The 14838-nt window shown below is 42.6% G+C and overlaps 1 protein-coding gene across 2 annotated transcripts in view; it reads right to left on the bottom strand.

The window, feature by feature from the left end:
* AP3B1 (adaptor related protein complex 3 subunit beta 1) overlaps positions 1-14838 on the bottom strand; it is a 230603-nt gene that overhangs the window by 57350 nt on the left and 158415 nt on the right. For both annotated transcript variants that reach the window (XM_066602845.1, XM_066602844.1), the window contains exon 22: positions 13448-13566. In XM_066602845.1, the coding sequence (XP_066458942.1) occupies positions 13448-13566 (119 nt within the window). The remainder of the gene's footprint in view (positions 1-13447; positions 13567-14838) is intronic.

The following is a 14838-nucleotide window of genomic DNA, read 5'->3' as shown; positions in this document are numbered from 1 at the left end:
TTTTGAATTCAGGGTTTCCTAGGGGGCTTTCTCTTTGTGATTATACAATGGCGCCATCTGCTGGCTACAGCCAGTACTGCGGTATGGGGCATGCTGGAAAAGCCCCCGACAACAGAGCGGCCAGTAATATACAGTAGGAATACCCTGCCGGACGTCTTCCAACATCAGAGCTGTACAGCCTTCAATCAGTGTCTTCAGACGTCAGACAGTGGATTGGAAAGGGTTAAGGCCTAATGTCCATGACACGTAGTGCATCAGCTGCGGATGCAGATGCGGATATCCGTAGCGGATGCACTGCGGATCATTTATAAAATGCTTTAAAACGATTTTTAAATGCTTGCGGGTGATCGCGGATTGCGTTTTTTTTCTGCACGGATGCACGCGGATGCAGTGCGGAAAAAATCTGCAACTCCGCCTCCAAGCCTTTTCTCCACCTCCCTAATTACTTCTGACCTTCAAATCTGCAGCAGATCCACAAATGCATTTAAATGTATTTGCAGATCGCTCCAGTCCCGGACTCCCATAGACTTCAATGGAGCCAGATCTGCGATGAAAATGAAGCAGGCTGTGATTTTAGATCTGCGCGGATAGTAAATAAATACCATAAAATCAAAATCCACGGACCTAAAATCAATTGCGGAAGCTCTATTCATTTCTATGGGCAGCGATCCGCGTGGATTTCCACGGCTCAAATCGGCGAATAAAATCCGCCTGTCGACATTAGGCATTAAAGGAGTTGTCCCGCGGCAGCAAGTGGGTTTATACACTTCTGTATGGCCATATTAATGCACTTTGTAATGTACATCGTGCATTAAATATGAGCCATACAGAAGTTATTCACTTACCTGCTCCGTTGCTGGCGTCCCCGTCTCCATGGATCCGTCTAATTCTGATGTCTTCTTGCTTTTTTAGACGCGCTTGCGCTGTGTGGTCTTCTCCCCTTCTGCTCGGTCCGGCACGAGCTGCGTTCTGGCTCTGCCCCCTTCTACGCGTCATCACGTAGCTCCGCCCCATCACGTGTGCCGATTCCAGCCAATCAGGAGGCTGGAATCGGCAATGGACCGCACAGAGCCCACGGTGCACCATGGGAGAAGACCCGCGGTGCATCGTGGGTGAAGATCCCAGCGGCCATCTTGGTGAAGGAAGAAGGAGGAAGAAGTCGCAGAGCGGGGATTCGGGTAAGTAATATGTTGTTTGTTTTTTTTAACACATCCCTTGGGGTTGTCCTGCGCCGAACGGGGGGCCTATGGGGAAAAAAAAAACGTTTCGGCGCGAGGCAACCCCTTTAAGGTTTGAAAAAAAAGGGGGGGGGGGGGGAGGGGAAAGCTTACCATTTTGCAAGGTTTGCTGTGCTGTTTGTTCCTATAAAAGCAAGGGAACCTAATGGAACTGAAGCAAACAAAGCTATCCGCTCGCTTTCAGTTTTATTGAAAACCCAGTGAAATCAAAAGGGGAAAAAAAACAAATGTGCATTTCCGCTTTAATTACATTTTTCCACTCCAAAAACAGAACAGCAAAATTGAATTGCAATTGCAGCTCTAAACGCAGGTGTGAATGGGCCCTAACCAATTCTTAGTCCTATCTGTTCCTGCAGAACCTGGGTAAGAACTAATAATGGAACTATGAAAGCTCCTACAGGGATTGTCATCCAACTTCCACAGGAACTTTAAGAGTTTGTCTCAAGAAGAAGCTGGTCCGATAGCGGTTGACCCACTTTCTCTGACCACCGGCAACCAACGGTTATGACCAAGAGAAGCCTGACACACATTACCTCTTACAAATCAGCTCTCCATTCGGGCTCATAGGGTTGGGTACCAAGTAGCAGAACATTCTCTATGAAGTCCATATGGATAGTGGTCATCCTTGGAAGACAACACTTTTAAGGAGTCTAGAAATGTTGGGTGGATATATTAGTGGCTACCCAGCTAAATGCTCAACAACTTGGAAGAATACTTAAATGACTGATCTTTTTTTTTTTTTTGGTCCCCTAACTTTGGTTAAGGATGCACTGGTGCCATAACTTATCTACAAGATTATACAACATACAGTTTATAAACTTCATGGTCTGAAAAAAAAAACCCTATGAAAAAATAAATGTATACGGTTTGCTAAAAGGTTCATATGGAAGAAAAAAAATGTCATTCAGTTGCTCACATACGGTCACATATCCCCCCTCACAAGCTACGTACTTCAAGAGGAAAGAGAATATCATCTCTGTCACTTGTCTACTAAACCCAAAGTGATTTCTTCAAATCAAATCCCTAAAAAGCAGATGCCAATAGACCTGACAGCTCGGTGGTATTGTGACCTTCTGCGAGGTGACCTCTAGCTCTGATTTCTTAATCCATCTGCTCATGTGCACATCACACAGATTATTATTCCTTCCCCACAAGACAGGAAAACCCTTGAAATAAACATTTCACCATCTTGCAGTGACACACTTGAGACGCGAGAGAGCGAGACGGCAAAAAAAAAAAAAAAAACTCTCTACACATGCCAGCGACTGCTCTTGTGGGGGACACGCGGCATCACTTCCTCTGGGCATTTATTACCTGTTAAAAAACAATCTTTTGGTGAGTGGCAGTTCAGGGTTTTTGAGAGCAGGCTGCAATATTTCTTCGGGTCTGCTGAGTCATAATTAAAGCTGAACCGAGCGGAATTGGAGAGGGAAGGTCAGCGAGGTGTCGTATGAGAGATGAGGCTGGGCTGATCGGGACCAAATGAACAAATTATGATGGGCCCCACTCAATGTGATGAGGTCAAATGCTTGTTTCTACCCACTGACAGTTCAATTTCCCTGAAATGTCTCTGGATTCTCTATGAACTAATTATGAATGAAAAGTTATCAACTGCCCGCACCAAAAGCGGCCTAAACCGCTATTTCTTGGTGCTCCTAATGTCAAAATATTGGCTGGAGCGGCGTCGTGCCAGAACATCCCGCTTCTAACACACAACGTGCAGCATCATTTAAATATCCGTAAACCCGAGCCCCCGGCGTACGCAGCATCGTCGCATCCAAAACATAAATGGCTTCTTGCCGAATGATTGGTGTTAAACTGTTTCCATGACAACGACAACAGTCCTTACAATACGTGGGAAAAAGGAATCCGAACACAGCATCTAGGCGACCGGCAACAATACAGTAACGAAGGAGATGTCATTGCCGATGGATTTCATGTTGCCTTCAGCTGCGATTGCCATGTTAATACACATTAGGGCAATTAGATTACGGTCTATGGAAATCTATTCGTTTTCATGCAGTCACCATCACCTGTTAAGCTAATGCAGTATGGAATTAGCACTTTAGCCATCAGTTATGCCAAACTAACGAAAATCTACATAAACGTCGTCAAGGGCTGAATAGTATTCAACTCGGACATTTTCTTACTCCACCTCCTCAATGCCACCAAAAAAAACTAAAATGGGTACATGCCCCCCAGCGTAGTGGTGTTATGGGGCAACTGTGGTTTTGGGGTCAGTTAAAGAGGATGTGTCAGGGCCTTTGATAAGAGGAACAGGCTAAATACCTCTATACCGGCTGACTCTACCACTTGTAACACAATATCCGTCCGCTATGACTCCCATTACATACAGGACTTAACACTATTGTACTGTCAGAGCGGGTGGTGAGATAAAACGAAACGACTAACGACAACTAAGTGACTTGTCGCTCAGTGCCATGTCAATGGCCGTATGTAAAGGAGCCAATATTTGCCTAAAATCGATCATTTGAGTGATTATTCGGGCAACTATTAAGTCAGTGTAAAGGTACCTGTAGTCACAAATCTCAAGTAAGTCTGAGTAGAGTTACACTGATCCATATCAGGGCGGCACATATGGCCAAATGACACCCCAGAGGGCTCCATTTGATTCCCCCCTGGGAGATGATCATCTCAGTATAGAAACCTCCAGCTAACAGGACTGCGGCTGTCATCACCATCATAAACGACAGTGCGATAAGAGTGGGGAACAAGCTGAGCAGGTGTGTAGTGAATGGGGTTTAGCAGTCATGAGGTGTGGGAGGAGAACACTATGCTGTCTGAGATGCAGCCGAGGGGATTATGGGAAATGTAGTAGAAACAGCACACAGGAAGTCTACAAAGAGGATGTAAACAATGCACAGGGGATTCCTCAGAACGAGCAACAGAGAATCAAAAGGAAAAGTAATGAATGGACTTAATATACTACTGTGAGGATTTAGGACCATTTTGAAATCAGACTTCGATCTTGGACAACCCCTTTAAATGCATAACATGTAGATTTCTATAGAAAATGCATGGAGATCTGGTGTGTGTGTGTGTGTGTGTGTGTGTGTGTGTGTGTGTGTGTGTGTGTGTGTCAGTCATGCAAGATGCTGGAAATGTTGAAAGACAAAGAATTTTAAGAGACCCATCCCGCTTCCTCAGTGATGACATCACTGCCAGAAAGTGAGCGACAGTCAATTAAATGATGCTAGTATGCCTTTTTTTTCCCACTACCCTTAGCAGTTTTCATAAATATTTTTAAGGCTGGATGCCTCCTTTAACCCCTTGAGTGGCACGCCCGGAAATTTTCCGGGACGAGCCCCACTGCCCATAGCGATATAGCCCGGAAGATTTCCGGGCTATGTATCACTATGGGAGCTACAGAGCACAATGCCACAAGCTGTGACATTGTGCTCTGCCTGCACAGTCCCACAGAGAACAAAGCAAGGGCTTTGAAAAAACAGCAGAAGATATTGCCGATCTGCCGGAAATCTCCTGCTTCTAAGTCTCCTGTTTTGTTTATAGGTTGCCATAGAGACCATCGGCTTGTCAGAAGCAAGTCGATGGTATCTGTGGCAGGGAGAGCTGGTGCTTGGCTGTCAGAGGACAGCTAGGTACTAGCTCTTACAGCAGAGATCAGAGAAAACCTCCGATCTCTGCTGTGTTAACCCTTTACATGCTGCAGTCTGTGTGACTGCAGCATGTAAAGGGCTGTCACTATCGGACCCCCGGAATGTGATCAGGGGGTCCTGATGGGTCCCTGTGGAAGTCCCCTAAAGGGACAAAAAAAGAAAAAAAGGGAAAAACATTATAAAAAAATAAAATAAAAACACTTGTCTCCCTTTACTTGGTAAAAAATCAAAAATAAAATCACACATGTGGTATCCGTGTGCGTCGTAATGACCCAGAGAAGGAAGTTAATGCATTATTTAACCCCTTAATGACATGGCCCCTTTTTTTCTTTTTTCCCCATTTCTTTTTTTCCTCCCCCTGTTTAAAAAATAACAACTTGTCCCGCAAAAAACAAGCCCTCACATGGCCATGTCAATGGAAAAATGAAAAAGTTATGGCTCTTGAATTTCAACTAATTTTGCAGTTGAGTCTCAATTAGACCATTTTAAAAAACCTGCCCTGGTGGGTCTAACAGGGTGGTAGGAAACCCGCCACTCAAGGGGTTAACTGTGGTCTAACAAGAAAAAAGGTCTCGCACCAAGTGGAGTACAGTACAATATTACAGGGATCAGATCTATTCTGCAGTGAGTGACATGAAGGAATGCGCCCCCCTCGGCTGTGATCAGAGAGCAGCAGGGCCTCACAATTAGCCATGGAACAATGCGGCTCATTATTATTAGCTTTTCTTTCCTTTGTCAAATTCGCACTGTAATTGTATTGTTCTAAAGTTGTTTCTTAATGGCAGCTGCTTGCCCATCATTTGTATTTTCCTCGTTAATCCTGACGCGGTGAATTAACCTTTAATTACCATTGTTAAAATTGAAATGAGCCTTGTGTCTGGCTTGGGCTGGCTTCTCTCAGTGAATGATTGTGCTGGAAAAGGAGAGGGGTCAATGAATATGTCCCACGTCATGTCTGATCGCTGCTAGAGATGTGAGGAGGGAGATCTTACCTCGCCAAACTAGAAGCAACATATTTTGGCCCTAACGCTTATTGACAGTGCTATAACTGGACACATAATTAGCCTGCAGTTCACTCGCTTCCTAAGGACACTTTACCTCAACCTGGCCACAAAGAAGCATTATGTCATTATCATATCAAGTGTGTCTTTAGAATACCAGGTTACGACGGGTCATTATTAAAATTCCCAGGGTAATCACGAAGAGCAGGGTCATTTTTTTTTTATATCTTCTACATTTAACAATGGCTTTTAAAATTTAGCGCAACAATAATGGCGGACAAATAAAAACGTATTCAACACACCTATTACATATATGCACAGAGGTAAATAAAAACATTTTTTTCAGAACTTTGGAGTGCTGTCTTTGCTTTAATTTTTGTATTTTTTAAATATATACACAGTAATTATATTTATTTTTATATAATAGGAGACGCTGAACAGATTGAGCCAGTTTTGCGGGAAACGGTTCACTTGTTCATTCTTTTAAAGCCTTGCTCACTCTGGGGTTAGGAGTCCAGGGGGTGGTCTTACTACAAGGGGGGGGTCTTACTACAACATTCCCGTTTCAGCAGTCAATCACTAATGAAAATACCCATTAGTAGGGATTTAAAGGAACAAACAATTACTTTTCCCACCAAACTATATATCAACTTGCTCAACTTCTCCAGCTCCATACAAAGCTGCTGGCAGATAAGACTGCATGTTCAAGTGTGACAGGTTCACTTCAAGTCTGCTGCAACGCACTTTGGTGTGGGACAACACAAACTTGGAAATCTGTGAGGCCCGTGGGATATGGGGAGAAATGGTGTGCATGGTGCTATAGATTGATAAATATGGAATACATTTAAAAAGTTGGAATAGATTTTGGCAATAAAGCAAGGAAAAAAATTAACTTTTTTTCTCCTTTAAAATTAAGATAAAACAAGTCATAAAGGAAGGTCAAAGTCTGGGGGTGGCACAAACTTCCACAAAACAAATATCAGGCTGAACTAGTCCAAACTTCTCTTCTACTGGTAGATGCCCAGCAAATGGAACGTGCGTCAGGGTAAATGACCCCTTCCTCAACTTATCTGGCGAAAGGATTGGTAATCCTCTCTCCATATCAGTGTGCTATCCAGTGAAGCCGAGGAAGGGGTCATTTACTCCAAAGTACATTCTGTTTGCTCGGGGTTTACTAATTGAAAAGAGAAGTTTGGACTAATTCACTTCAGCCTGATATTGGTTTTGTAAACGTTTGCGCTGCTACTAAATTTTGACTTTCCTTTACGGTCTCTACAAAGCTCTGCCTTGAAGGGATTGGCAGTTTGTCCGGATTGGCAGTACTTTCATATTCACGCCACCAGTGTAAATTCATCCTCGGCCCTTTGAGCCCCATAGTTGTACACTCAGAGGTAGCTTTACCCTTTTCCCCTTCTGTCTCCTATCAACACGTGTAAGTAACATTAAAAAACACCCCAAAGCCTCCTCTATTGCAGCCCAATATTCCCCGACTCTCTAGTGGACGTGAAAGTTTCTTAGCTATGGAAGACATGTATACTTCCAGTTTCATACAACAATCCATCCTTAAAGGGGTTGTCTCGCGGCAGCAAGTGGGGTTATACACTTCTGTATGGCCATATTAATGCACTTTGTAATGTACATCGTGCATTAAAGGAGATGTCCCGCGCCGAAACGGGTTTTTTTTTTTTTAAACCCCCCCCCCGTTCGGCGCGAGACAACCCCGATGCAGGGGTTAAAAAAACCACCCGCACAGCGCTTACCTGAATCCCGGCGGTCCGGTGACTTCAATACTTACCGCTGAAGATGGCCGCCGGGATCTTCTACCTTCGTGGACCGCAGCTCTTCTGTGCGGTCCACTGCCGATTCCAGCCTCCTGATTGGCTGGAATCGGCACGTGACGGGGCGGAGCTACACGGAGCTACACGGAGCCCCATAGAGAAGAGGAGAAGACCCGGACTGCGCAAGCGCGGCTAATTTGGCCATCGGAGGCCAAAAATTAGTCGGCTCCATGGAGACGAGGACGCTAGCAACGGAGCAGGTAAGTATAAAACTTTTTATAACTTCTGTATGGCTCATAATTAATGCACAATGTACATTACAAAGTGCATTATTATGGCCATACAGAAGTGTATAGACCCACTTGCTGCCTCGGGACATCTCCTTTAAATATGAGCCATACAGAAGTTATTCACTTACCTGCTCCGTTGCTAGCGTCATGGATCCGTCTAATTTCGCTGTCTTCTGGCGTTTTTAGACGCGCTTGCGCTGTGCGGTCCTCTGCCTGGTGAATGGGGCCGCTCGTGCCGGAGAGCTGGTCACCGCGTCGTCATCGTAGCTCCGCCCCGTCACGTGTGCCGATTCCAGCCAATCAGGAGGCTGGAATCGGCAATGGAACGCACAGAGCCCATGGTGCACCATGGGAGAAGACCCGCGGTGCACCATGGGAGAAAACCGCAGTGCATCCCTGGGAAAGGACCGGCGGCCATCTTAGGGAGAAGATTTTTATAACTCCTTATTTCGTCGGATCGGTGAGTAGCAAGCGGTTTAAAAACCGCTTTAATTTGCTATTTTATGCCAGGGGGGTGACAGGGGGAATGGGCTAATGTAAAATTTTGATGCTTGCCGCGAGACAACCCCTTTAAGTCTCTCGAAAATGAATGCTGTTCACTACAGACCTGACTATGAAGGCAGCAGTATTTGGTATTACAGGCAACAAAAACAAACAAAATATATAAATTAACGATTCACATGAAAATTTAACGGGTTTTCCAAACAATAACATCTATATCTTTTCCAAAGGGCAGGCGATAAATGTTATTCTATCAATAGGTATCCGACCTCTAAAGTTGAATGGAGCGACAGCTTGGATACTCAGCCAGCGCTACATTCAACGTCACCTCACTGTGGCTTCCCAGGTCAGGAGGGACTGTCACCTAAACTATAGGCATCATAGCTTAATTTATGGTGCTCAAAGTTGCTGACAGGTTCCCTTTAAATCTCACAAAGTTTGACTTTGCATAATTTTTATGTGTAACTGAAAGCTTTACATTAAAATACTGTTAACATACCTTTTAAAAAGGACGTTTTCCAAAAATATCATCTTAGACCTGTGGGTGGGGTGGGGGTGGTCCACCAATTTCTACAACAGTCCCTCCTTATGTGGGTAGCCCTAAAGTTGCTGACAGGTTCCCTTTAATGCTTACCAGTCAGTGTCATATTATCCCTATATATATATATATATATATATATATATATATATATATATATATATATATATATATATATATATATATATATATATATATATATATATATATATATATATATATATATATATATAATGGTGAACGAGACTTAATAACCCCCCCTAACACCCAGTGACACTTACCCATCTTTCATTACATTTACTCATTACTAGAGATGAGTGAGCATGCTCGTTTAAGGCCGATGCTCGAGCGAGTATCGGTCTTTTCGAGTAACTGATTACTCGTCCGAGCACCATGCAGGGAGAGGGCTAGGGGGGCGTGGAGGAGTGAGATCTCTCTCTCCCTCTCCCTCCCCCCCGTATGGTGCTCAGACGAGTACTCCGTTACTCGAAAAGACCGATGCTCGCTCGAGCATCAGCCTTAAACGAGCGTGCTCGCTCATCTCTACTCACTACATTTGTGTGGAAAGTCTGCAGCACATTACGCTACAAGCCAAGTGGAGAGATTTCAAAAGATCCCCAAATCCCATTCACATGCTGTGAAAAAATCTGCATTGATCTGCGGAATGGGCTTTAAATCTGCAGCTTGTCCATTTATGCTGCAGATTCTTCCCCCTTTAAATGAGGGGGTGAAATCTAGGCGAATAGGCACCAAAGCCATATGCAACACCTTGATTTTTGCTATGGCGTTTCCCACTAAGAACAATATGCCCTGTGAAGAGGTAATCATGATACACTTCTCAATAATTCATACACAACCATGGCAGCCGTCATACCCTCGCCTGTGTCATCAGCTACTCCTCATTTACTGGGATGCATTCAGCTCGTCAATGGAGAGATATGGGTAATGGGTGAATAAAAATTCCCTAATGTTCTAATTATGGTTATTAAGACTACTGTACAATTGCTGGGACATGATGCTTTGCAGGTACATTTTTTTCAGGAAGCTTTTCCTATGTGTAACACCCCCGCCCGGCTCTATCATCATATTGTATTCTCCACTCTTCTCAGACACACACAAAAAAATTTTTCCCTCCCAAAAAGTTCAAAGTTTACCATAGATCGGTAAAAGCGAGGTCTTCCCTGTTGGCGACATTAGAAGTGATTTGCAGTTGTGAGAAGCCGCAGGCTCCTCCAGTCTTCAAATTGTCTGCATAATACAGTAACTGATTTACTGACGCATGCATGAGAAAACAGACTCGCTGACATTTCAATCACTCGAAAATGAAGGTTGATTTGATTAAAAATAAAATGAACATTTAAACATATTTTCTAGTCTATTTCATTATAATTAACCCGATCCCGACTAGATGCGTCTAAAATGTACGCATTTCTGCAATGGTACGGGTCTCATCCGTGGCCCTAGGGTCACAAGGGAATGTACAAAAACGGCATGGTGATACTATACTCCATTATTAATCTTCATTTACAGACCAAGTAGATGAAACAAAGGAACAAAGTATACTTTCAATAATGTGCAGCGGCTATGAATTTAGAGAAATAGGCTTTATTGATAGGCTTTATAAAAGCTGTATGCAATTACAGTGCTGAATCATTTGAATAATAGACTGTCTGACATATTCTAGGATAAGTGGCTGCTACATTTCTCTGATATTAGGGTCATATACTCATCTATTCTTACTCTAAGCTCTCCTTCGCCTGGTAATAAATTAATTTCTTAGTGTTAGTTCGGCATGTGCCCTACAGTTAAATTCATTTTCTCTCTCACTGAAGGAAAAAGTTGAAAAAAAAAAAATAAAGTTAGGATTATTATTTCCGATATCACAGCTATTTCTTAAGAGTATGCAAATAGCAGGTCACGGAGCGCCCGGCTGGGTAACATTAATGTGAACCATAAAACTAAGTAATACAAAAACTGTGAAATAGCAAAAGAGTTGACAAATAGTCTTAGAGATTTCACAAAAATGTAGGCACCACTATCCCACCCGTGACCATGTTCAACACTGGATGAACCCCCGGAAGAACGCTTTTCTGTGATTATTTATATTGAAATACCATACATATTTTTAAACTCCTTGTAGATGGGAAAAAATTTGCAGGTTCAGTGAGAAACATTTTCCCTTATTGGCACCAAATGAAAATAACTAAAGGATAGTATATAGAGTTATAGGCCAGTATTAAAGAGGTTGAAGCATTTGTAAACGGTAATAGGAAGTTGGGCAGCAGGCGATGCACTACTTTGGAACGGTCCATTAGTTGAAGCCAAGCCCCATGTACTCATACTGCTCATATGCTTACAAACTTAAAGGGGTAGCCCAAGAAATGTATTGCTCTACACGTAAAAAAATATGATAAGATAAAGAGAAAAAAAATAGAAAGTTGCAGGCGCGTCATTGGTGTAGTTTTGTAGACAAAGCCCACTGAGGGATAAAATGGGGAACACCAGTGACTATTAAAGCGTATCACTGGCCTTATTGATGAATGTCACAAGACCGTTGAGGCCAGCAATTGGCTGCAGTAGTCACATGTTATATGGGCATGTCATTGCTGCAGCTGTGTACACGAAGCCCAATGAGGAGGCCCAATGAGCATGGCTTCTTTTATACTCTTCCTACATATAGAAAAGAAATGCATATCTCAGACCATCCCTAAAAGTCACAAATCAAGTCTATCTTGGGGTCTATTCACAACACATTTGGTGGGTACGCATGTCCAGGGAACTTATAGTATATATGCCAAATGGATCCATAGACAACTATGGTGACGGAGTGTCGACTGGCAAGCCACGACCTAATTAATATGTCCCTATAGTAGTTAGTACATGGTATCTTAAAAACACAAAAGTTATGTCTTTAAGATACCCATGTACTATTAAAAATAATCAATGTGCTCTGCTTAGACGATATATGGTGTAACAGCCTGCAATCCTATAGCCTATATTATTAACACTGTAGGGACATCGACTTTGCTTTGCGTTTCTCTACACTGTATGGAGTAACCAGTACCTACATTTAGCTGGTCATAGAATACTTTGTCTTACATTATGCAGTAGGTCGTATTACTAAAACCCCATTTACACGCAAAGAGGATAGCTCAAAATTTGCTTAAAAGACAGTTTGAGTGATCTTTTTACATAAGCTACTAATGGGCACTAATGCCCATTAGTAGCATATTAGCTTCATTTGCATGTAAATGAGCCTCCCTTCGCTGTATGCAGATAACAGTGGGTGGTCTGTTATCTGCATACAGCTCTATTGTTCTCCCGCAGAACAGCAGCTTAAAACATTATCATCAGCGCTCCCGTAGAGAATCACAGCGTGAGGTCCCTGCTATTAGCTGGCCAGCCGAAGGATGGTTTTTATGATTAACTAAAAATCATCATTCGGCTGAAGAGCAAACGATGGGAGCATTTACACGCAACCATTATTGCTCAAAAGACATCGTTTCAACGAATGTGAGCGATAATCGTTGGGTGTAAATTGGGCTTTACACTGTGGCGACACTTAATTTGCCAGTGTTTATTTTGTTCTACATTGTGTTATAGGTCATATATCAGCTAACCAGAGCACATTGCCGGTTTTAATAGGACAAAGGTATTTTAATAGCACGAATAAAAGTTATGTTGCAACTAGCATAGGGACATATTAGTAAGGTTCTGCAAGTCCAGTGGCCATTGTATAATATATATTATATATTATACAATGTCACAAGATCTTTGAAACCATATATAAAATAAAATTGATTCCTCAACCTATGTTCCTTTTAACGGGTCTTCTGGATTGACTCACTGGCAAACCACTGGGCAGCTATACTAGTTTTATCTTATTTAACTGCTTCTTTCAATACAGTTGTCCAACCTAAAAACCCAACATCACAAGGTAGATATATGTACGATAGGTGTATATATGTTAGAGGTATACAATCCGTGCAAATGCCAACCCAACACAATGATTGACACTCTCTCCCTCTATACTTGCTCATAAAGGGGAAACTGCCAATCACAGTAAATTAGTACACTAGATTGTTGCCCAGATCTTTTCATTGTCCCTTACTATGAATCATTATAGGAAGCCTCCAAGTTTATTCTAAACAATAGATATGAGTACATGTGAGATGTAAAATGAGGACATACTGCTCCAATACATGATACAAAGGCACCTTATACTGGTAGCAGCTTGCTCTTAAATTTGCTATAACGCAGTTCTTAAAAATTGTCTCCCGATTCTGAACAAATTCCAACTTGACTAAATAACTTGTCTCTAAATAAAACACAAGGCGACAGGAAGGAAAGCAAGAACCAGCCACAAAACAGGTTCAGATCACCTAGAACAATAATTGTCATAAGTGTCTCCAAATAACCATATCTGACACAATATGCAATGAAATAATAAAGACGTCACTTACATTTATTACTGGGGATGAGGTGGAGAGGGATAAACCTTGAAGGTCTGATATTAAACTAGGAGAGAGGATGCCAGGTGTGGAGAGAGCTACTGGAGTTGATAGAGTTGACACATCATTAACTGGAGAGGGAGAAGAGAAGATGCATTAATGCAATAGAAAAAATTGCTTAGTTAGGGCAATCACCGAGTTCAAGGGTTTTGTCCTGTTATCAGCATTAGCAAGATCTCCTAGTACAACCAGCACTAAATCTTAGGGCTGTGCCCCCTCCCTGAGCTGGCCCCCCTCAACCAACAGACAATACAAGGAGCTGTCAGCGGTCCCAATGTTACAGCAGTGCCAGCTCCCAAAGCTTGATGAGTAGTAACATGTGAGAGGATAACTGCTTCCTGACATATGTTGTCTAGCTGGGATCCATCAAAGACATCTGAGGTGATGGTCACCAAAGAAACGTCCTGCACTAGGTGCTGTCTAAAGCCTCATTTAGACAACGATTATCGCTCAAAATTTGCCCAAAAGCCATCTTTTGAGCAATAATCTTTGTGTCTAAATGTGCCGGTCTTTCGGTTTTCTGCTGAACGACAGTTTTCAGTTGTGCTTGAAAACCATAGTTCAGCAGAACCGCTGATAAGCAGGGCCGCATGCTGTGTTCTGCCAGCAGAGATCTCATAACAGCTGATAACATGGTTACAGCTGTTCTGCTGGCAAGGGTGAGAACTGAGAACAGCTGATCAGCTGACCATTGTTACAGCTGTGTCTGCTGTCCATGGTGCTGAATTCTCCAAGGGGAGCCCAGGGCTGAACAATACAGCTAATTACAGAGCTCAGACCTCCTGCTGAGTTCTGTAACAGATCCCAGAAGCTCATTTGTAATCACCCAAGAAGAATCTACATCATAGATTCTTCTTCAGTGATTACTCTCAGATTAATTGAAGAATTACTGCCTTGGTGATACAGAAGCTCGTTGGCATGCAAATGAAGCTGATAAGTACTAGCAGCAATTAATGCCTATTATTACTTTTATGAAAAATAATCGCTGATCTTTCAATCTTTTGAAAGATATGTGTGTGTAAATGGACCTTAACATGGCAAAGAAAAAGGGAACCGGCAATGCAGAAGTCTTAAAAACAAACTTTATTCCAGATGCATTAAAAATGTCCCATATCTATACAAACTGGAATGGTAAAGTTTCCAACGTGTTTCAGCATATATAGGTTGAGCAATAATCTTTCAAACACATTTTATAGTTGCAGCAATAGAAAAATGTTGCATTTAGATGTCTATATTGTAATATTGGTATCATTGCATTGCAAGCAATGTTTGGATTAATTTAACCCCTTCCCGCTCCAGGGCGTAAATTTACGCCCTGGCAGCGGGGTACTTCCCACAACAGG

Source organism: Eleutherodactylus coqui, chromosome 5, assembly GCF_035609145.1.
Source record: "Eleutherodactylus coqui strain aEleCoq1 chromosome 5, aEleCoq1.hap1, whole genome shotgun sequence".
Classification (NCBI taxonomy): domain Eukaryota; kingdom Metazoa; phylum Chordata; class Amphibia; order Anura; family Eleutherodactylidae; genus Eleutherodactylus; species Eleutherodactylus coqui.
Note: the sequence above shows the minus strand (reverse complement) of the source record. Positions and strands in the feature narration are given on the sequence as shown.